This window comes from Taeniopygia guttata, chromosome 2, assembly GCF_048771995.1.
Source record: "Taeniopygia guttata chromosome 2, bTaeGut7.mat, whole genome shotgun sequence".
Classification (NCBI taxonomy): Eukaryota; Metazoa; Chordata; class Aves; order Passeriformes; family Estrildidae; genus Taeniopygia; species Taeniopygia guttata.
Window position 1 is genome coordinate 14,069,161 of NC_133026.1, and position 22,979 is coordinate 14,092,139.

The following is a 22,979-nucleotide window of genomic DNA, read 5'->3' on the forward strand; positions in this document are numbered from 1 at the left end:
TAAAAACCTTAGAAGCTAAATTGCAGTTTCTCCTATCCCACAATCTGTTTCAGAGGAAACCAAAGTTATTATTATAATAACTTTTAGGAAAGTGTCTCCACAGGTAATTTCTCTTTACCTATGTAGTTAATATCCATTTTATATATCAAATCTGCAAAGGATTTAATAAAACACCAGCATTTTTTGCTAAGGTTTAGGCTCTAACTTTTACTTTTTTATTTTTAACTTTTTTTTTACCCACTAGCTCTAATCTACTGATATATTTGAAATTTTTAAAATGAAGATATAAGATTTTAAAATGAAATTAAGTCATTTTAGTTAGTAGAAAACCATATTTATAGGTCACAGTGAGTATAAATACCTCAAGCAGAATTTCAGGGCATAGTGGTTTGTTTCTTCCATACTGAAGATTTTCCTTCTGCTGCTCCTAACACAGAACAGAAATCATTGTTCCATTCTGCTCAGCTTTCTACATATACATCATAGAAAGGCACAGAAAGGGATGGGATTTTCTTATTACATCTTGCTTGAGTTAATACATGCACCTGCTGGCAATTTTTAAAAGACATGCTGCTATATGTTCTGTTCACCATAGCAACATAAACACAAAGATGGAAGTAAAAATAGTTTTCAAGGACATCTCCCAGAGACACTGAATGTTTTTTATCATTCTGAATTTTGATATACACAGTTACTGGATTGTCTGTCATCTATGCCAAGTACATTTACACATGAAGCAGGCAAGGTCATTTAATCTTATCTATTTCTAATTAGTGCTGCGCTATGAGAACCACAGACTTTTGGAGGGACTTGTGCCTGCCAAGTTCCCAGGTGAACTTGAAACTTCTTGGTTGAACACAGAGCCTAATCTGAAAAAAAAAAAACCAAAAAACCCACATTTATTTTAATAAAATAGTGGTCTTTTTTAATAACTGGGAAAATACTAAGGGACTTGCTCCTTTAGTAATCTCCTTGTTAACTATTTCTTCATCACCCAAAGGGTTCTATGAGTCTGAGTAAGCACTTCTCCCAGCTTGTTCCTGTGGCTCTAGGCTGTCAGGTAGGTATGTTACTGTCATGGGTAGATCTTCTGTCATCTGAACTGGTTGGGTCTCCCTGAAAATCCAGTGCCCTCATGGCCCCCATGATCTCCTCTCTATAACTGGGTGGCAGCTTTGATCTGTGCCATTCCTGAGGGATCCCTGCTGCCACCATGCAGAACTACCCTGTGTGGGTAGAAATGCCAGTGTGCAGGGCCAGAAGCTGTGTGGGCAGTCCCTGGGATAGGTAGGAAAAGGAGGAGGGACCTTTGTCCCTGAAATATCTTGCCCTAGACTGCTGATAATGGTCACTGCAACTTGAGCCACAAGGGTTACATCTTCTGTTACGGAGCTACTCTCTGTAACAGAACATGTAACAAAAAATGGTTTTTGCATAAAGTGAGAAGGTAGAAACTTTTAACTTTGTGGCTCTGGTTTTAAATTAATGCATCTTTGGGAATAGAGCTGTGTAATTACATCTATCTTAAAGCACAGTTTTATATGCTGAATATTGTTTAACAATGCTGAATGCACTATCATTGCCACTTAAATGTATTGTGGAAGACATGAACATACATTTATTTGTATAACTCAGCCTTGGTGTTATTATGGCCTTGACCACATCCTAATTTAAAAGGTCAGTGCTTGTCATACATCTCATTGCAAGCAAGGCCAGAGTTCTTATCAATCTCTTCTGTGAGGACCGAGTTGTTGCCAGCTTTGTTGGATGCTTTCAGGTTGTTATAATTGTACTTAGCCTTGTGTTGATATCGGTGTTATAATTCCTGTGTTACGTGTGTTCCTTATACACATTTTTTTGCTCTATTAGAAAGATCTGAAAATAGTGCAACATTTTTTTCTTAATTTTCTCCATTTCATGGTAACATAAATGGACTGGGCATTTATGTAGATGTGTGTTTAGGAATGGATTTTATTAAAATATATGTGTATAAAAGTATACTATGCGAAATGAGACAAAATTACTAATTAGTTTTTGAAGAGAAAAGTTACTTATTATATAAATTTTTTTGTTTAGTTACTTTAATCAACAGGACATTGAAAAGTTGTATCACTGTATGGAGATTTGCATTTTGCTGGGCAAGTTAAGGATCCAAAATGGATTATATTAAGTCTTTATATCAGGATGAACATATATCAAGGGTATTCACATTCAAAACTGAGGTTTTGAATGAAAAGTTCTGAAATAAAAGCCTTTTCATTAATAAGATGGTTCAATGTACCTATCTCTGTGTATATGATATGGAATATATGGTACAAAGGGAGAATTTTTGTGTCTCATTGACATATTTTTGGACACTTGAAATGAGATAATAGATTCAATTACACGAACAGCTTATTGTAGATGTGAACAACATTCAGACTAAATATATGTTCTTTCCAGATTAGCTAAGTATTGCAAATCCTCTTTGTTTAACAGGGCATACAGATACTCATGCCTTCAGTAAATCAGATAATGGATTTGAGATGTTTGCCTTTAGACCCATCGAATTTTAAATGTCATCCATTAGATGAAATTCTTTGTGAACTGCAGAGAATCCGGACCTGACTCCTCAGATCCTGTTATTCTGGGCATGCACTACAGCAGGCAGACAGGAGTCACAGCTCCTGCCTCTATTGAACCATTGGTTCCTCTGTGCATTAAAAAGAAACATCTCTGAAGTTACATTTTGATCTTAGTCCATTCATAGTCCATTATGACTTTCAGAGCCTCTGGCACTTTACTGTGGGCTTTTGTGGTAACTTCATCTCTCCACACATATGTGTTTGCTTTCTAGGTGATACATTTTATTGTCCTGTATAAACCAACACGGAGCAGCAGCTCAATCCTATCTCCACCTTTTTGGTGATTTAACCATTCTCTGTACTGTCAAATCTTTAATCCATTATATTTACTGCCAACTGAAAAAAGTGAAACTGTTTTCAAATAAAGAGAAGCAATTCTGATTTCATGTCTTATCTGAGTTAAATATTTTCTCACATATGACATAATGTAGCTGCAAGCTTTCCAATGTTGTTGAAGTGAAACCCATGAAATTAGGAGATTGGCTGTAAAATCTTAGTTTAAATGTTTTTATTCTTTATGGGGAAGTTGATATGGGAACTTTTGAGTTTCCCTCTGGTTTGCTGTAAGCTTCTTATAGCCACACAGGAGAGAATTCACAAATAAACCCTATGATTTTCAGGTAATCACTCCCTTCCATAAGCTGAGCCCTTCAATAAAATACCAAATGTCAGAAGACTCTCAATAAAGTCAAGAAAGTTAGAAATGTTGACATATGCAATAACTGAAACGCTGCTCTGTATGTGTAGCCCTTATTTAATATAGTAGGAAATCTCTGTGGGGGTTGTTGGTTTGGACATACATATGTACAGCTTATTCATCTCTAAGAAAATTTCCCACAAGGCTGACACATGATTCTGTTTTCTCAATTTGTTGCTTCATCTCACCATTCCTAAAGTATTTTCATTAGAAATGCTGTTTTGCTGAGGTTTTTACAGAGTAAAAAGTAACCTATTCTGAAGTAGACAGTACTGTAACATTCAGGATTCTCTTAAATGAGTTCACTGTTATTCCTAGCCTGTGCTTTCACATTCTGATTTATCACCCAGTAATCTTCTTTTAATGGGAAAATTATATCTGTTAAATTCTGATCTGAAACTGATGCTCTGTCTGAAGTGCATTCTCATTGATAACAAAGTTTCTAAAAGTTGTACATCTGTTTAAAACTTGTTGTTTCTGGCTACCTGCAGGTATGTGACTATAGTAAGACACTTATGTCACAAATAGTTTCTAAAACTTGTCTTCTATGTGCAAAGCTTTTGGAAAGCCTTTTCTCTTGTATATATTTGTGAGCCATTAAGATCTCTTTCTGCTGCAGAAATTATAATGAAAAAAAAAAAAAAAAAAAAGATATGTTTGATTTGAGGAAAAGCAGAGATAAAAAGGCAAAACATGCTTTTAAAAGTAAGTCTGAGAAAAGCTGTTTCAGTCCCAGGCTCAGACAAGTCATTATGCTTCCTACCCTTCTCCTATTTAAACTTACTTATTTTGAATAGTACTGGTAATTTTTAGGAGAAAAAAAATAATACTCTGTTTCTTTGTAGGCAAAACCATATTAGTAAAACAAGAAAAGTCCATAGCATTCTTTGAGTTTTGTGACACTCTTATTTTGCAAAATGAAATCACAAAATCTGAAGAAAGTGATAGGTATCTCTACCAAAGTAAACTTTTCCATGTTCCACAGTTTGAATCCAGCCATTCTGTCAGATCTTGACCTGTAATACTCTCTATTGTCAGAAAGACAATCCATTTTCACTTGCTCTTAGTATTGGCTTCAATGTTTCAAATTGTCACCTCATTAAGACCCTACTCAGAGATAGGCATCCTCATTGTCCACAAGAGATTTTCTGAATTTATCTACTTGATCATATTGAACCAGAAAATGTTTTCCCAGTCTCTGGGCCAATTGCAAAATAGGATGGTTCCACTAAGGCAGAGCATCACTTGAGTGTATTGGTGAGGTTCAAAGGAACTGCTGCACTCCTTCCCCTCTCAATTCCTTAGTGGGGTATCAACTTAGCTGGCATGGCTAGGCTAACTTAGAGTCTGAAGGTATGTTCCATTGATTTAATTTAAATTACCATATATTGCCATAGAACTATAACCCATTCTGGATGATTGTTTGCTCATACATATCAGAAATAGTAGGTCAGAAATAGAATTTATAGCACAGGCCACTGTTAGAGGTCAGAATTTAACTTAATTATTGTGCAAGAGCTGCTTGAACTACATGTTAAAACAAGTATCGCTGTATTTGTACAATAGCAACTTAAATGATAGCTCTTTTAACTCTTTTGTGGGTGTTTTTCTGCTTTGTTCAGGACACTTTCATTTTTGTTTTATAGCCAAACACCAAGACGTACTCACAGAGCGGCAGGCACTCCGTGTCCGTAGAGGTCCAAATGCAGCGGCAGCGGCAGGAGGAACGAGAGAGTTTCCAGCAAGCCCAGCGCCAGTACAGCTCCTTGCCCAGGTATGGGAACTTCTGAGACTGCTCCTGCCTAGGAGCCTGCAGCTGATTTTATTTGTGGAGGAAAATGTCATACTTCGTGCAGACACTTTTGTTCAGTATTGATATCAGGTGGAATGTATTCACTGTGGAAAAGGCATAGAATTTCTTAAGTGAGAGCATGTGGTAGCTGAGAATTGCTTCAGAGAATTTCTTCAGAGCTGATTTCAGGGGAATTTGATGACATTCAGCACCCAAAAGAATTGAAATATCAAAACAAACCTATTCTTTGTGGGACACCATCCAGTTTAATTTTCTGCAATTATGAAAGTCTCCTGAGCATGACATGAGGCATCCCATTTTGGTATGTCAGATGATTTTTTTTTCTGTTGCCTAATTCCTTACTGGGCAGAAATTCTATCTTTGAGATGTTACTATGGAAAGAAATTAAAAGGGAAAAGAATTTCAAGACCTCCAGCAAAAAGACATGGAACTCAGAAAATTATCCAAGAAATCAGAGGTCGTCAAGTTTGCATATATAAATTTTTAATAGAAATAGAATGCTGAAAATTAATAATTTTTTGTGTAAACAAACTTTTTTTTTTTTTTTTAATAATTGTAGGTGTTTTAAAGGGCTAGTTTTTTTGGGCAAAATGAATTTTACTTGATATTTAGTTTTAAGAATTAAAAGAAGGTTAGCCAGTCTGTATTACAAATTAACTCTCATCGTTAAGCATTATGCAAATACACTTTGCATTTTGAAATATCAGCAATGGTTGAATGGAGAATAATTTACACCAGAGCTTGGTGTCAAATTGCTTTCCAATGAGGCTGTATTATTTTTCATGACTTGTGTGGAAATGGTGTGGAAAAAAAAACGGTTGTGACAAGATATGTTTTACCAGGTATAGTATACCTTTTTTTGGAAACAAATATAAGCCTTATTGCAAAGTTGTCTAGCCATGAACTCATATCTTAGCAGCATCTTTGAAAATAAAACAGTTTCAGGTTTTCAAATGGTTTAACACCTTTCATCTATTAAGTTTGGAAGGTGGGAAAGGGAAATGTAAAGTTACTGTGTTTTCTGAGATTGTTAGTTTCTCATCTTGAAAATCTTTGTATCCTTCTTCTTTTGTATCCTTCTTCTTCTTCTCTCCCTTCCTTTGGAAGTGACCGCACCTATTAATGCCATATTGTTTCTCCTGAGAAATTCTCTTTCAGTTATGCTAGCCTCACTCAATCATGTTCATTTATAGTTTTAAAACTGTGATTCTTGAAACTTGCTTCCCCTGTTCACAATTGCTGGTAGAATTTAAAAGTTGGAATCAGTTGCAGTGTTGTTTAGTGGCAGAAATTAAAAACTCTAAGGTGAAAATTAATCTACAAGAAAATTAATCAACAAGAAATATGAAAAATAGATCATAGAACAGCTCATAGAAATGCTTGTTTTGAAAAGAGTTACTGAGAACTTTACTCAAGGTGGTTTTCAACATGAGAAATGGCTAGCAATCTAGCAATGCATGTTACTGTGTAATTAATGATAATTTAATGGATTAGTTTGAGCTCTCTGGGTGTTTCAGCTGTGCTGATAGCAGCCAGAACTGCAGGGCTAATGTTCAGCACTGTAAATACCAAAATATACTCCTATAACAACCTGGGGCATCGAGTTCTCCAGCTTTACAAACTGTTCCTAACACTGTGACTGATCTTTAAAGAAATCTTACTGTTAGTCTGAAACCTGGGTCCCAAGCTTGATGTTGCAACCGTGACTTCGTAATGATTGAAGTTTGTTCACTGGCTTCATTCTTGAGCTTTGTTGCCTTTCATCCTGTGAATTCTCTGAGCTCCTCCTATTTTTTCCCCTTTGCACATTCAAATCTGTAGTACTGAAGGCAAATAAACTATTGAGTCATTTTTTAAGGAACTTCCCAGACAGGGAAAGTGTGCCAACTAATTTTGAACAAGTACCAGAAAACAGTCAGTACATTTAATTGGTTCAACTATTCATCCTCTGTCCCATGTGAAACTGTAAGAGCAAGGTTTGACTCCATGTTAATTTTCTATTACTTAAAATTTATCTTGCTCTAGATCAGGAACCTGACAGTTTCGTAGCCTACAGAGGTTTGTTCAATTTGCTCTTGTTCCAGGGAGTGATAAAACGTGACTCAGAAGCATTGTTGCTTTGACGAAGTTGGATATGAGATTACCAATAACAACTATAAAAATTTTGTAAGAATTTACATTATGTTGTAACTTTTTTCTGCAATAATTCACATTTATCTTGCATAATATTTTTCATCCAGAGGCCTCAGAATCAGTTATGATATAAGGTAGATATAGTAATTTTCAAATTATATATGTGAAAGGAAGATTGCAAAAACATTAGGTGACTTTTTACTTTTAGTAATGGTAGAAAAATTTTCCAGTTCTTCTGTCTCTCTGCTGCATATTCATTGGATGAGGCCACACTGTCATCATATGTGATGACATGAAAAACCAAGCCAAATATAAACAACTAAATTATTTTCTTATTGATTTATGTCGCAATATATTTTATTTTATTGCTTGATCCTCATACTCTGTTTAATCTCAAAGTGGGTATCTCTTTTGCTGCAGCACAAAATTGTTTTACTTTATCACCACCAATCTTATTTTAAATTCATACAAGCATCTAGCAGTTTGATAGTAAATTAAAGTTATTTCAAAACCATAATCTGTCTTCAAAATAATGTGGTGATTTAGTGTGAAAAGAGATAAGAATTTGTAATTCCTATGTGTATTTGGCCTATTTATCTACTCCCTGGAGCCAAAAAATGAGAAAAAAAATGTTATCTCTGCCTCTTCTTTTATGAAAGCTATAGCAGACTGGAAAACATTCCTTATAGCACAAAATTCCCTAGTTCTGGACATGGAAGGAAGAAACTGGAACCACCTCTCAGTAATGAGCTTTATCTTCTGACTTGTGCAGTGTTAGGGCCAGTGTTTTAAGTGTCTGCCTGTTGCATATTTAATCAAGTGTCAGTCCAGATTCAAATATTTCATGAGTGAATTTACAATTGCTGGCGGTTACCTGCATTCATAGGAAGCACAGAACCACCTATGGTCTTTCCTAGTTTGCAACTGAATTGTAACACATTTTTCATGAGACCATGAGGGTAATTGTAGCTGGATGGGTTTTTATGGTATATTCCTCCTGCAGAGGCCTAGAAATATAGTTCTGCTCCCTAGGAAATGTTTTCCCAACAAAAGAGACATAATTTTGGGGCAGAAGAGAGCTGTGAATCTAGAAAGTGACTTCTAGAGAATGCCATCTCTGGGCAAAAGCTGATGGCATGGCAGAAGCTGCTTTCTTCCCAGTGATCATTGTAAGACACAGTCGAAGGTGAACTAGAACATTTGTCTTAAAAACCTTTTTTGTTTTTCTTTTCAGGCAAAGCAGGAAAAATGCCAGTTCTGTATCTCAAGACTCCTGGGAGCAGAATTATTCCCCTGGAGAAGGGTTCCAGACTGCGAAGGAAAATCCCAGATACTCCAGCTACCAGGGATCCAGGAATGGCTATATGGGGGGACATGGCTTTAATGCCAGGGTGATGCTAGAAACACAAGAACTGCTTCGTCAAGAGCAGAGGCGGAAAGAACAACAACTGAAAAAAAAAACTTCTTCTGAAGGGCCTAGCAACTATGACTCATATAAGAAAATTCAGGACCCTAATTATGCCCCTCCTAAAGGTCCTTTCAGACAAGATGTACCGCCTTCACCATCTCAGGTAGCGAGGCTGAACAGATTGCAAACACCGGAAAAGGGAAGACCGTTTTATTCTTGAGGTGAAGAAAAGGAGGATCAACTTACCATGCAATAAGGAACATTTTCATATAAAGACTTATATTTTGAAAACTTTTTACACTGATGGTACTAAGGAATATATCAGTTTTCTATTTCAGTGCCTTTGAAAATCTGGGCAAAGCGTTGGTGGGCCTTACGTGTTTGCCGTTCTGTCCCGAGTGCTGAAACCGCGGAAGGGCGTTCCACCGTTTGACAATCACAGCGGAAGCGAGCGGCGCCGCCCCTGCCTTCCCAGTCCTGCAGCCCAGGCCCGTAGCTGTCAATGGCTTTTTGCTAGGATTTGTTGTAATGTGTTTCACTTTGCAGTGACTTATTATGCCAACACGCAGTTTTGTGGCATAAAATTAATGAATTTGAGGTTGAAGGAAGCATTGACATGTCCTTTATTATTTCTCTCGGGTCAGAAGGAGGTGTACATATCACTCTTGAGTTGATAAGGCTGAGCTCTACTATGAATTGCAATTGGAGTTCTGATACGTTTTATGGTGGAGTCATTACCAGTCTTTGTTGATCAATATTTAAGTGTCTATATGCTGAAAAACTATCCTTCTTCTATTATGCACATATGCACTCTTTTTTTCTCTCTCTCCCCACTCTGAGCTTATTAAAAAAGCCTTTGTCCTGACTCATGAGGAAAACAATATTAAGCTTTCAGTTATCCTGAGAATCCTGTTCCAATTGCCTTATAATCTTAATGCACAGTCCATTACAAATGAAATAACTGGAGAGAGATTATTTATACAGACACAGGGAAACCTTTGATAAGTATATTTTACTATTTTATTAAAGATGGGAAATTGTGAACACACATGCAATTGAGTTCTGCTTTGCTTTGCTTCTAAATTAATTTGGTCATATGACACTTGTATCTGGGAAGAGAACTAGGGAGGGTGTCATGTCAACTCATCTGATATACAGTAGTCTTTGGATAAATTCTGGAGATAGCTCCAAGCAAGAGCAGAGGAAATCAAAGTTTTTCTTTGGATCAAATAGCTGTAAAGAGAACAATTCCCTCTTTTTAGACATTGTGAAGCTCTGTGGACAATTTCCTTTGTGCTTCCATACACCATATTGTTGCATCATGATGTTACATTAAAAAGAAACTTTTAAGTACGTGAATGAGAGATAAGTGGAGACAAACTGTTACACATCATCCTGAAAACATGTCAGTATCCAAAAATTACTAAAGCAAAATGATTGCTCGAGCAGAGAGTAATATTTGAATGTGCATATGGGATATGAGAATTTCTTTTGCAGCAGCTGTTTTTCTGTTTGTTGGTCTGAACTTCATGTATTGTAAAAAATATAGCTGGGTTGCTGAAGTGCCTGCAAATCCTGATGTGAAAAGGCTTAAGAATGGATCTCAGGATATTGTGTAAAGAAAAGAGAAAGCAAGAAAAAAAATCATGTATTGCGTGATTTAAAAAAAAAAGCCTATTTTTTTTACTGGCACATTTTATTTTTGCGCCAATTCATTTCTAGAATGTATGTGAAATATCAGCACACATATCTGTGTCTTTTATGCCTGTTTGTTAACAGTTTTTGTTGTTAATAATGTACTCCATGTTTAAAAGTTCTTATTAGTGTAAGCACAGTGACATTGGATGACAATAGCTTTTTTACACAGAATTTACAAAACTGTGTAAAATGGCTTTCCTTGTACATATGAAATTTAGAATAAAAGGCTGTTTCCATCCTTGTCTTGGTATTGCCTGTAGACCCCTATGAAAATTGCTGCAGAGATTGAGTTTAAAAAATTCCTAGCAGATGTTGTTTTATACTATTTCTAATGGTTTGTGTGTGTCATCCTGTGAACAGAGAAGAGAAGAGAAGAGAAGAGAAGAGAAGAGAAGAGAAGAGAAGAGAAGAGAAGAGAAGAGAAGAGAAGAGAAGAGAAGAGAAGAGAAGAGAAGAAAAAAGAAAAGAAAAGAAAAGAAAAGAAAAGAAAAGAAAAGAAAAGAAAAGAAAAGAAAAGAAAAGAAAAGAAAAGAAAAGAAAAGAAAAGAAAAGAAAAGAAAAGAAAAGAAAAGAAAAGAAAAGAAAAGAAAAGAAAAGAAAAGAAAAGAAAAGAAAAGGAGAAAGAAAAGAAAAAAATGAAAGCGTTTACAGCCCAGCTGAACACTTGAAGACTGTCCTCAGAGGCAAAACCCACATGGTTTTAACGTGTTGTGTTATTTTAGGCCATACCTATGACATTTAAGAGGCACATTTTTAAGACTAACCTCTGCAGCAAATATCTTCTGTGCTGTATCATGGAGTCCTCTGCCCAGGCAGAGCACTGTCAGAAGGACACCCACTGCAATCTGACCAAATCCAGGCATATATTAGGAACCCCCTCTGCATTTTGTGTGTTTTGGGGTCTGATGGGAGCCCTTCACAGGAATGTTGGCGTGGTGAAAAATGCCAGAAGGCAGATTTATGAATAAAGCAATATTTACTGTGCCAATGATCCTCTGTTTCCCCCATTAGTATTGGAGCTGAGTTTGGTTTTCTCCTTCTTCCCTTCATTTCTCATTTTGTTGGTTACTGCAGGAATGTCAATCATGATTCTATGTATGCATGACATCAAGGTGTTGCCATGGCAATAATAGTGTCAAATTATTCACTGTGACTTTTGTGTGGGATCTCAAGGGGAAGAGCAACAGGAGCTGTAGGGTGGACAGGCAGCTTTCAGTGCCCAAATAAAGTAAAGGCAGGATTTTCCAAAAGACTTAAATTGTAGTGTCCTGCATTTGGGCGTGGGGAAATAATTGAATTTGCAGTTTTGCAGGCCTTGTTGTCTCATCTTGTGACTACATTGCCAGATTACAAAGTTTGACATTTCTATGGATTTATTTGCACTGGCAAATAATTGCAAGTGCTAAAAAAATGCATCCACAGGAATAGAAAACAGGTTGAAGTCCTTTTCAAAACAAGGCCTTTGATAAACTGTTGTAGAAAAAAGGGCATGTGTTTGAAAAAGTATGAAGTACAGGATGTTTTATGTGTGAGAATGGCATATGTTAAAGTTTACTCTTCTATAAAACTCCTCTTCAAGGTGTTAACAATTTACCATAATTAGATGTGTTCATGAAAGAAGGCAGATGTTCTCTTTGGGCTGTGTCTGTGTTATGTTAGTAAAGAATAATGTCTTTTTCTGGCTCTGTCACCCTGTCTTTTTCCTGACGTATTGTAGACAGAATTTCTAATATTAACTCCCATAAGTTGCAAAGGGTGATAAGGAAGTAGGAGGGAGATATTTTAATAGAAAATGACCTTTAGTTCCGCCTAGTGAATAGATTCAAAAGTTAATTGAGCTAACAGCATTACTGCAGTAATTTGTTTGTGGATGCATTACCATTATGAGATTAAGTCTGTAACATTAGTATGTTTGAGAATGGTCATAGGACAGACTGCAAGGGAGCTCACAACATCGAGGAGTGGGTGTACAGCTTGCACATTTTGCTCTGTTGAAACCCTGAGAAAACCATCTGCAAAGCCTCCTGTATTTTATCAAAATAATTTGTTAATGCTATTGAAATTCCTTGGGAAAGTTTAATATTACTAATGCAGAATACTGCTGCCTTTCTCAAGAAACCTATTTCCCCTCTTCTTATGGGCCTCCTTGGAAGCATGAGTGCAACCCTAGTGAGTTATTGCATAGGCCAGATAGTTTAATGCACGTCTTTGAGAACTCTGCCATCAAAAACAGTGAAAAATGGCACAAGGCCCAGCTGAACAGGGTTGGAGAGTACAACTGCCATTTATTGCTGGCAAACAACTGGAAGAACAACAAAACAAAATTTAAGCCCATCATGACTGTAGATATGTGGCCATGACTGTAGATATATGGCCTGCCTTTCAAAGCTGCAGTGTTGTTTTGGTCACGTTCTCTCTGTTAATGGGTATCTGTAACACTGCATTTATCTGTTCTGGGTATTTTGAGAAGGGAAGGGTTTGGCCAGACAAGGAAGAGATGTGCCAGATTAGCAGTGTTGGCTAAACATAGGATATTCTTGAGTAATTCAAACCTTTGAACTTTAGTTGTTGAGACTTAAAGTGAATTTGGCTAGTGCATGTCCTGGCTTGCAAGACTATTTCCAAAATATTTCCTAATTCTATTTGCTCTGCCTGACTGTTTCTACATCTTTCTCTCCCAAGCCCTCAGTCTAGTTAATAATAAGCATTGTAAGGAATCTGTCAGGAATGCAAATGCAGAAAAAACCTCATCGATTTCTTATGCTCCTGTTGTGCCACTCCATCCTGGCCTTCCAGACTCAATTTAAAATTTGACTTTAGCATGGCAGAGGAAGAATGAGGGTCAGCAATCCATAAAGGGGGCTGACTTTGTGAAAGTAGGGTCTGTGTGCATCCATGTGTGTACATGGGTGAACACAGACTGGGTTATTTGCCAGCCCATGTCCCTCTTCAGAAAATAACTTGTAGCTTTTCTTCAGTGTTTGTCCTATCTGTTCAGAAAGCAACTATGATTTGATGCATATGGTCATTGTTTCATGCTTCCTTGTAATCTCTTCTATTTTGTATCAGCATCACACTCTCTCTTTTACATCTTCTGATTAATTCTGTTGCTTTTATTTGTTTCTCTAAATGACATGGAATTCATTCATATCCTAGGCTACTTCTTGCCAGTGATGGATTTTAATATCTTAGATTTGTAAACGTATTTTAATATTTTTCTCTCCTTAGGAGTAGTATTACCTTTTGCAATTTACACTTTAATCAATTGAGACTGGAAGCTTGAGTTGGGATTACACAAAAGCAGACTAAAAAATATGGCTTTTATATCTATTCTATGTGCAATGCACACTTCCTAGGCACTTACAGGGACTGGACAGAATACTCTCTGAATGAGATGAGGAAAAACATCAAGCCCAGCATCTTTATAAGAAAAAAAAATAGGGGAAGTTTGGAAGATATTTATGCCCACTGTGTTCTGTCTACTGTGAAAAAACCCAAAATTCCTTAGATGTAACACTCTGCCTGACTGATGGTTTCAGGGCTCAAACTGACATGACTGTGGTTTAAAGGCAGATGGATGGAAGAGGAAGCCACTTGCACCATTCCAGAGGATGCCAGGACCCGCTTCCCTTGCAAATAGGCTCACAAAATTCTGTTTTCAGATGCACATCTTACAGCAGATGAAGTCTAGAATGAGCTTAAATTCACAAATTGAGCTCTCAGTGTAGTGGCTGCAATGACATCTGTCAGGGAGGGAGAGATGACAGCCACAGGTGATAATAGCTTCAGGTATTCCATTTTAATCTGCTTGTTGGGGTAATCCTTGTCTTAGAAAAGAAATGAAAGAAATGAAGAGTGAGAGAGAGGTGTAAAATGTGAATAAAAAGGTTCTCTACTTCCCCTACACTCTTTTCACTGTTACAGCCACTGGGATTTGGTTCCCTTTTCTTCTTCTTTTTGCCCCAAAGGCATAAAAAGGAATAAACTAGATAGCAGTAACCTCAGAACAAAACTCACCACTCTCCTAGAGAGTCACTCTATTGTGTAGCGCATAAAATGTGAATTAACAAGGTGACAAAGAGAACAATGTTACTGTCCCGTTGTTATTTCCTCTGTGGGTTTCCCTGGGGTGTGTTTAGACTGTAATCCTTGGGACAAGGAGCTGTGTTTATTTTTTATCTCTAGAACAGAATAGTATTGTTGGCAATAAAAGCTAGTGAATCATTGGTGGCAGAGGGGGAGTTGATGTGAAAAGAGTTTTTTTAAGTTGGTATATATGGAATTTTGCAGTGGGCACACTATGTATTTGTAGTTGTAATTATATTCTCATTTATAAGTACAGACCATATTGCAGGGCTCTTTGCTACAGTTAAAATTATTTTCTCGGGTCTCTTAATTTATCTAAGGCACCACTTCTTTAAAGCTTTTAGAGAGAGTGAAAGAAATTTCTCATGGAAATAGAAGACACATTCCTGAAGTCACTGTTTGAAGACTGCAAACTATCTAGAGGGATTTTAAGAGATTTTCAGGAGCTGCAGCCTTCTGCCAGGAGCCCAGAACCATTATCACCTCTGTTCAGAAAGCTGGAGAAGACATTAGTTTTCACTGCTACACCAATGTAATTGTTATTCCCACTTAGAATATGCTGAAGTCTGAGACCCCCTTCTGGGTATCTTCCTTAGGAGTAAATGCAAAGCTTTGTAAGAGTTCAAATGCAGCCAGGCTATTAAAATCCAGTAGGTTCTAAGGAACAGGAATGTCTTTGCCTAAAACTTTGCATCCAATGGTGGTGATGTGTGTTTTTCTTCATTCTACCAATCGCCTGTTGTTTCCTGCTGGTGACACGCGTCTTCCTCAGTTCACTTCCTGAATGTGTGGCACATTCAGGCTCTACTCTGTGGTCCAACCTAAACTGCAAGAGCATTTTATTAATTGTTTATAAATAATATTAATTATAATTTATTCCTATGTGATCCATTGTTTTCTGGGCTATCAGCTACAAAGGAAAACTGATTTACACATGAGGAACCAGTTCTGCATTTGCAAAGGAAGTTAAGGCTGAGAAGTCTTTTCTCACTTTGGGTTCTGAAACTCACTGAAGGTTAATATAATCCATTGCAATCTAACGGGGACTGAAAATGGCAATGTCTTGTTTTAGTGCCTGGTTGATGATTTGCAAAAATCTGGTTTATAATCTGGACTGAGTTAATTGCAATTTTCCACATATTGTTCCTCACTTTGAGAACTGAATAAAATAACATTAAAATTTGAAACCACTAAATTATGCAACCTGTTGCTAGTCAAAAACTCAGTCAAGGCTATAGCCAGCAAAGTAGAAATAATTTGTCTTTGCACATCTCATTCTTTTTTTACAAAATAACGCACAGAATTTTTTATGAATAGTAGTGTACAGAATATAACAATTGTTCATTCTTTTTTTAAAGTCAGTTTACATGAATAATTTTCTCATCTTTATGCAGAAATTTTCTGCATTTTTGTTGACTAAAATATTACTAATCTAATTTCCTATTAAAAAACTCATTTCCAGCATTGCAGAGCTGAAAGGTGCTACCAAGCATTTAGTCTTCAATTTACATACAACAAACCCTGTAATCTGATGGGGGATTTCACACAAGGATGGCTGCATGCAATTATGTGGGCAAAGAAAAAATTCCTTCCAAGGATCTGCTCTACAACTATTTCATCTGTTGGTCTCCCATTAAGATTTCTATTGTTAAATTGCTTATTGGTGTGGACTTAAGAGTAGAGAAATCTACACAGTGTTGTCATACCAGGTTTTCAATGTTTGCATTTTCCTTTTCTTTTCCTTTTTAATTGTAATTTGCATTTGTTAGAAAGGGACAGAGCAAACAGATTGGAATAATTCATTTGAGTTAACACTCATTGACAAGAAAACATTAAGCATTCTCCAGATGAAGCATCAGTCATGAAAGACAGAAGGATAATCCTAACATTACAACTCAAGTAAATTAGTTTTTGGATATATATTCCAGCATTGCATGAAGCTGTACCAATTCTTAATACTGTCATAATAATATGCACTTTTAAATGCTGCCAGAAATCATGATTACAACAGAGAGAGGATCCACTGTTTGTGTTTATTAATGTGGGAACATTGGAAGAGTATTTGATATTAAATGTCACAGTCTACAGTGATTTGAGCTAAACTGTAGAACTGTTTGGGAAGATTTGCACAGATAAATACAAATGGCAAGCAGAGTTCCACACACTGCCCTGGTGGAAGTACATTCTGGTGTTTTGCCTCTGGCTTCGCAGGACAGGTGCAACCTTGTGAACCTGGAGCCACCCCTTTGGAAAGGAGGTGAGAGAAAATGCAGGGTGCAGGACCAAGGTGAGCATGAGCCTGAAGCACATTTGCCCCTTCTCCGTACAAGGAAGCCATTTGTACCTTGGCTGGCCCACTTTATTTCCCAACTCAGCTGTGTTTGTCCATAGGTGGGCAATTGGGTTGTGTTTTTTCTTAATGTGCTGAGAGTGGATACAAAATTCTGCCCCGCCACTCTGTGCCAACAGCACCATCACAGTTGTTTCTTAGAAGCTTTGACTCAAAAGCTGGCAATATTTCCTTCAAACAGGATGGAGGAAAGCAGGGCAGGGAACTATCTTGCCCTCTGTATGTAAGGGAGACATTACCACAGAGAAACCTTTGCAGTAATGTTAGTTTACTTAGCTGTTACATCTCTCTTGAATTAACTGGTGTGCTGTGAATTTCACAGTAGTGTCTAGTAAACTTTGTGTGTCTGCACAAAGTTTAAGATGCAGGACTCAATCTGGGAAGGAGCATATGGAAATCTGACTTGTAGCTCTGAAGATATTAAAGAAAAAAGTTACAGAGCAGCTGATTTATTTCCTAATGTCACCATGAATGTTGTCCCAGTCCACACTAAATCATAACTGAAATGTGATTAAGGGTTAATCTCCCTCTAAATACTATGTATATTTATTAAATGGTGAGCACTTTGCAATATTATGACATTTGATAGGTGGTATTCGGATCCAGCTGATACAGTTTCAGCAAAGAGCTGAGAGAACAGCAAGAGCACTTCTATTGTCTTGAGCTGGTGTTTTGAGGCAGCAATGAAAGCACTGGAGCTGGCAATGCAGTAACCTAATGCAGAACACAGGCTTCTTCTTTTGTTAAACATCTCCTAAAAATGCTGGCAAGTACACATTGTTTCCTTATCGTTTTTTCCTCTTGAGAGATTTCAATTCCATTTACCCCACGGGCCCAAATCCTTCCTGAACACACGAGTTAGACAGTAAGGAGGATTACTAGAAATAGCTCAGACAATAACCAAAAACCATCTTCCGTGCCTTTTCTTTCCAGCCAGCCACCCAACGTTCATTATCAAGGGGATGAATACCACATCTGACTGCGTAATCAAAATCCAGTGACCTGTCAGAGCAGGCACTCTCTTGCTGTTTCCCTTTGACTAGGCTTCAGTTCTGGCACCCTTTTAACCCAGATTTCCTGACACATTGTAACTTGGAGACATTTAAGGATACAACCACTGAGCTAATACGTTTTAGATTGTGCCCTTATAGCATATATGGCATATTTAGTGTCATGATTTCTAGTAAAATTGGAGCACCCTGATGCCAAAGAAATAGCATTTAATTTAAAGAGCACAGCAAAAAGGAGTGAAAGCATATTGAATAATAGAAATATCTGCACAGTTTTCCCCAGCAATTTTTCTGCCTGTGATATTTGCCAGCACATTCTTGATGAATGTCTAAGGCAAAAATGACTGCTCATTTGTATCTTGAATGTCATTCAACATATGGAAAGAACTACTGACTTTTCTTTAAATATAGTCCCACGCAGTCACTATTGAAAAAAACTTTAATTTTTTTCTTTTCCCCCTCCAAATACATTACTAGGCGCTTAATGGATTAACGCTCAGCAAAGTTCAGAGAAAGTCATACAAGGTGCCAAAAGGCACATTCTTCTGTTGCAAAGTCTAAACCTAAACTCTGTTGCTTAGAGCCAACTCTAGAATTTGTAAAGAATAAGGGAGACATTATTTTTAAATGCTTTTCCATACAGTATGATTCCCTTTGTCCCTCTTAAGTGAGTCAAAAAAGCGGCACAGCTCAACACAGACATAATATGCTTTTTTGTGGATTGGTAAGGGAAAACAGAAGGGCTGACTTCACACCTCCAGGGTAACTGTGCTGCCAAAAGGGCTTCCAGAGTAGGTGCCCTGGCAGGCCCCACATATCTCTATGGTCGATTTGTCTCTGGGCTCAGAGAGCAGGAAAATTTCTATGAGGAGTCCTCTCAAGGTTTTTCCAGAAGGTTACAGTATAAAACTTCTCCACAGTCATCCCAGATTTCTAGATGTTTTAATAAGGATTAAGTACTGAGCTGACTTATTTTGACAATAGATCTTCTGTTCGTTTAGAGAGGACATCTCAAAAAAAAAATCTGGGATTCCTTTTATATTTTTTGTCCTTTTCTCTTCTTTCACAGAGGTGTGAAGATGGTTACCTACCCAACCATTTTGCCTGAGGAGGATAAAAAGTGATACCTTTTGGAACAGACATTCTGAGGCTCCAAAAATAAGAAATGCCATTTGTCGTATTTTTTAGCAAAATGTGAAAATTACAGAAGTCAGCCTATGAGTGAGGTACCAAACACAGCAGCAAGCAGCAGACTGTCCCATGTATGGTGTTAGCACTAGACCTAGATCTGTCTAATAACTTAACCAACTCTGTCTTGGCATCAGGCCCTGGAGACTTTTGTTACCTTTTCTTTTAATTTTTGAACTCAATGAAAATTCAAATATAGTACTGATAGCTTTCTAATTGTCTGATTATTTTCGTATTTTCAGATTAGGCTGTGCTTCTTGACAAACAGACTTTTATAGACAAGTTCTTCACAGCCAGAGTTGCATCCCTACTTAGTGTGCAGAAGTAATATTTCTTAGACATCTAGTTTATGTGACAGAGAAGAAACATCATAAGCTAGTGGAAGTTATTAATTTTTAATATTTTATTTCAAATTTTAGGGTGTGCAGTTGCTGGATAATGAAAAATACTTGGAAGCAAGCATTTTGGGGAAAATGTACATGAATCAGAAGGATGCTTATTTTGTATTTTCACTTCCTATGATCTTCAGAAAATGCTGACTGCAGTCAGCAGTGTTGGCAGCAGTCCTTTTTCACAGAACCCCTGAAGAATTGCAATACTTCATTGCTCGCAACAGCCAGCCAGGCTTTTAATAAATTAGTCCTGAAGGTAGAGATAGATTCTGGAGAGATTCTGAGGTCAGAAGAGACTGCTATAATAATCTAGTTTATTACCAAACTTCCTTTTTAACACCGACTATAGAATGTCGTTCAATACTTCCTGCGTCAAATCAGTTTGTGGCTGAAATCAAGAAAATCTTTCAGAAAGACATCCAGGTTATATTTAAAATGATAAGGGGCAGAGTATTTACCACATCCTTTGGCAATATCCTTAGTTTTTAATTGTTTGCACTGATAAAAATTTATGTTATTGTCAATCTGAAGTCTGCTAACCTCATCTTTAACGATCTTGCTGTGCTTTTTTGTTTGCTCAGTTAAAGGCAAAAATACATAGACATAATTTTACACACTGGACATGACTCAGTGAGACCTGTGTTCCAAATGAGAAACATCAGCCTTGAGTCTCAGAAATTCTGATAATGGAAGAATGAGCACCCAGGTGGTACAAGAGGAGGGAGAGAGAGAGGAAAGGCAAAGCCAAGAATGAGGTCACATGCTGAAATTCCACCTGCAAACTGGACGCAGTCAAAAATAGAGCCCAATTTTGAAAATCTGGCCTGTAAATATCACAACTAAGAAATACACTTTCAAGATACTGGCTGCTGCAGGTTAGCATTCTCTTCATGCTTCAATATCTTCTTTTTAATATTTTCTTGGGGGTTTTTTGATGTTTCTGTAACTAAAACCTGGCTTGTGTATCAAAAAGATGGTTTGCAAGCTGCTAGTCAGTACTGTGACCTAGAGATAATGCTTTTTCTATTTGGTATAAAATCATAATGCATTGTCACCTTGAACCTACCATCCTCTTGTAAAAGGCTTTAATCTTATTTTCCCTGTTGAACAGAAGCATTCTCATATCCTTTTGTAGTCAAATCATAGGATCTGACTAAAGCTGTTTTCAAAGAAAGCAATGGATCTGGTAACTGAAAATCTAAATTTGATTTTAAAACCAAATATAAATATTTTGTATTCTAATAATTTTTTTTCTGAGGACAAAAAGGAGAACAGGAACTTCAGCTTGAATATTAAAGTCAAGATAGATGCCTAAACCAGAGCCAGTATTCCAAATCCATTTTTTCATTTTCTTTGCTGCCAAGAATTTTTCTCTAAACTAAGAAGAATATTTGCCATTGCGGTGATAAAACTGTGAGCAGCAGAGTTCAGTCATGCCAGGGAGAGAATATGATACTTTACATGAACATGTCAAGGTAATGTCAATTTAAAAAAAAAAAAAAGAAAGGGGAAAAAAGAGGCACAGAGTGACTTTTTAAATCTTTCACACAGATCTTATCTATTCATAACTGAAATCAAAGCAACTCTGATTGCTCTATCAAGTGTAATATATAATTAAGGCAATTCAGTCCTAAGGTTTGGGGTTATCACAGTTCTTTTGACTTGAGTTGCTGATTGTCTTAGTGAAAGAACTGGTGGGGAGTTTTTTGACAGAGAGGTTTTCATCATAAAGAAAAAACTCATCCGTCAAAAGGAAAACTTTACAGTGAGGATAAAGCCTGCAGAATAATCAATAGCCCAGGACTTACAGCATTTCCAAGAGCGTGGTAGTGCAAGTCCCTGCTCTCAGCTGGAGCAGTGCCCAAACCCCGGAGCTGCTGTCAGGCCAAGACTGGGCCAGGCAGTCTCTCCTCTGGCCTCCATTTAAATTGTATTGCAACAAACACCCAACTTCTGGGTGCACATTCAGTCCCTCAGCCTCTCTGGCTGGTTTTGGTTTGGCCTTGGGACAGGGGTGAGAAAGGTTTGAAATGTTAAGAAAGCACTCTCCAACACAGCACATGTAAGCTCTGCGATCTCTGTGAACTCGCCTGCCCTGAAGCTTGACCTCTGCAAGTCTCTTTGAATGTTCATTTTCCAGCGGCCCAGAGCACACATGAATTCCTGCCTTTCTGTGGCACCCCTGAGACTGGAGGAGCCGGGCATATGTTCACGATTTCTGTGTCCTGAGCCGGGTGTGAGCCGCACACTGATTTTCATACCCTTTATTGGTGAGGGTGCAGACATTTTGAGGAAAGGATTGTGCTTGTCTGTTCCACCTACAGTGTGCTTAAAGCTACGTGCGATACAGTTAGGCTGAAAGGTGTTAGTGGCTGCCAACAGGGAATTTCTGGCTCCAGAGAAAATAACAATCCTCACTAAAAATAATGGGCGTGCCAAGCAATTGGCCGGGATACGCGAACAAAGCAATCAAGGCCCTTTATGAGGTAAAAGCAGCTGGTGGCTGAGGAAATACCAGCGGCACTTGGATGTGGCTTTACAGCACAGGAGCTTTGCAGCGAGGAGCTGATGGAGTTCGTTCCTTCCTGCCCTCCTCCCTTCCCAAGGCTGCTGCCCCTCAGCGCTGGCTCCGTGTGAGCTCGGCGGCCTCACACAGGGTAAACAAAGCAGCCAGAGAAGCCTGGGGGGCTCCCAGAGCTGGGGCTGCTACAGGAACCCATTCACTGAAATAACATTGAATCTGTCGTCTTGTGTTACATTGATTTCATTTTTTCTTTTGCATTTTGGTGGTTCAGTATGAATTTTTTTTAATAGACAATGGAAAGGAATAAAATAATGCAGCTTCTCTATTATCTTTAATGTAAGTATTTAGTGCCTCATAACACATTTTACTGAGTGTAAGACTGAGAAAAAGGAAATCATAAATTCCTATCTCAGCCATGCTGCTTGCTAGGAGGGGTGTCTATCGTGTGCCCTCCATTCAGGGTGGGATGTACATTCTCTAACTTGAGTTAGTCGAAAGTGTGTAGGGTAAGTTACTCATATAAATGTATTTCTGAGTCAGCTGAGGGAGAACCGCCTACACAAAAAACTTCTGCCTGCCCTAAAAAAGGGTTCAAAACTAGCTGGCCTAGCCTTAAGGAAAGCCTATATGATTGACAGCTAAATTTTAGAGTATTGAAGATAGGTGTGATGAATTTTTATTCGTATTTCAGTGGGATGAGGGTGTGTCCTTTACACGCCTCTTTAAAAAAATTTCTTTCTCATATTTCAAGAGGAAAGCACACTAAAGTCCCTGAGACCCCTGATCCAGTTGAATACACTTCTCTGTATTTATATACTTGTAGTGCTAAGTGGGAGAAAAAAACAAGTCTCCTTTCTTTTTTGTAAATTCGTGATCTATATCTGCCTCACAACTCTGGTACTTTAGAAATGTAATTAATGTTTGTTAAATCCTTCCTAGGTGGAAGATATTAAAATCTCCCTGTTTATTAATAACAAATGCTTTAAAATTGAATATTGAAAGCTTACTAATCATATTTGCTACTGATGTATTATGGAGGAGATAGAAAACCAACAT

At 37.5% G+C, this 22,979-nt stretch overlaps 1 protein-coding gene and 1 long non-coding RNA gene across 19 annotated transcripts in view; one reads left to right on the forward strand and one right to left on the reverse strand.

Moving 5' to 3' along the window:
* The window catches only part of PARD3 (par-3 family cell polarity regulator), a 442,797-nt gene extending 432,188 nt beyond the window's left edge, over positions 1-10,609 (forward strand). For all 17 annotated transcript variants that reach the window (XM_030264342.4, XM_030264359.4, XM_072925341.1 and 14 more), the window contains 2 exons: positions 4,968-5,095; positions 8,502-10,609. In XM_030264342.4, the coding sequence (XP_030120202.3) occupies positions 4,968-5,095; positions 8,502-8,895 (522 nt within the window). In that variant the 3' untranslated portion in view covers positions 8,896-10,609. The remainder of the gene's footprint in view (positions 1-4,967; positions 5,096-8,501) is intronic.
* LOC140682587 (uncharacterized) overlaps positions 1-22,979 on the reverse strand; it is a 40,594-nt gene that overhangs the window by 4,859 nt on the left and 12,756 nt on the right. The window contains exons 2-3 of one of the 2 annotated variants that reach the window (XR_012054447.1): positions 4,990-5,217; positions 747-869 (exon numbers count right to left, since the gene is read on the reverse strand). This is a non-coding gene — a long non-coding RNA (uncharacterized lncRNA). Of the gene's footprint in view, positions 1-746; positions 870-4,989; positions 5,218-22,979 lie in introns of those variants that run through there. The other variant, XR_012054448.1, reaches the window with a different exon arrangement.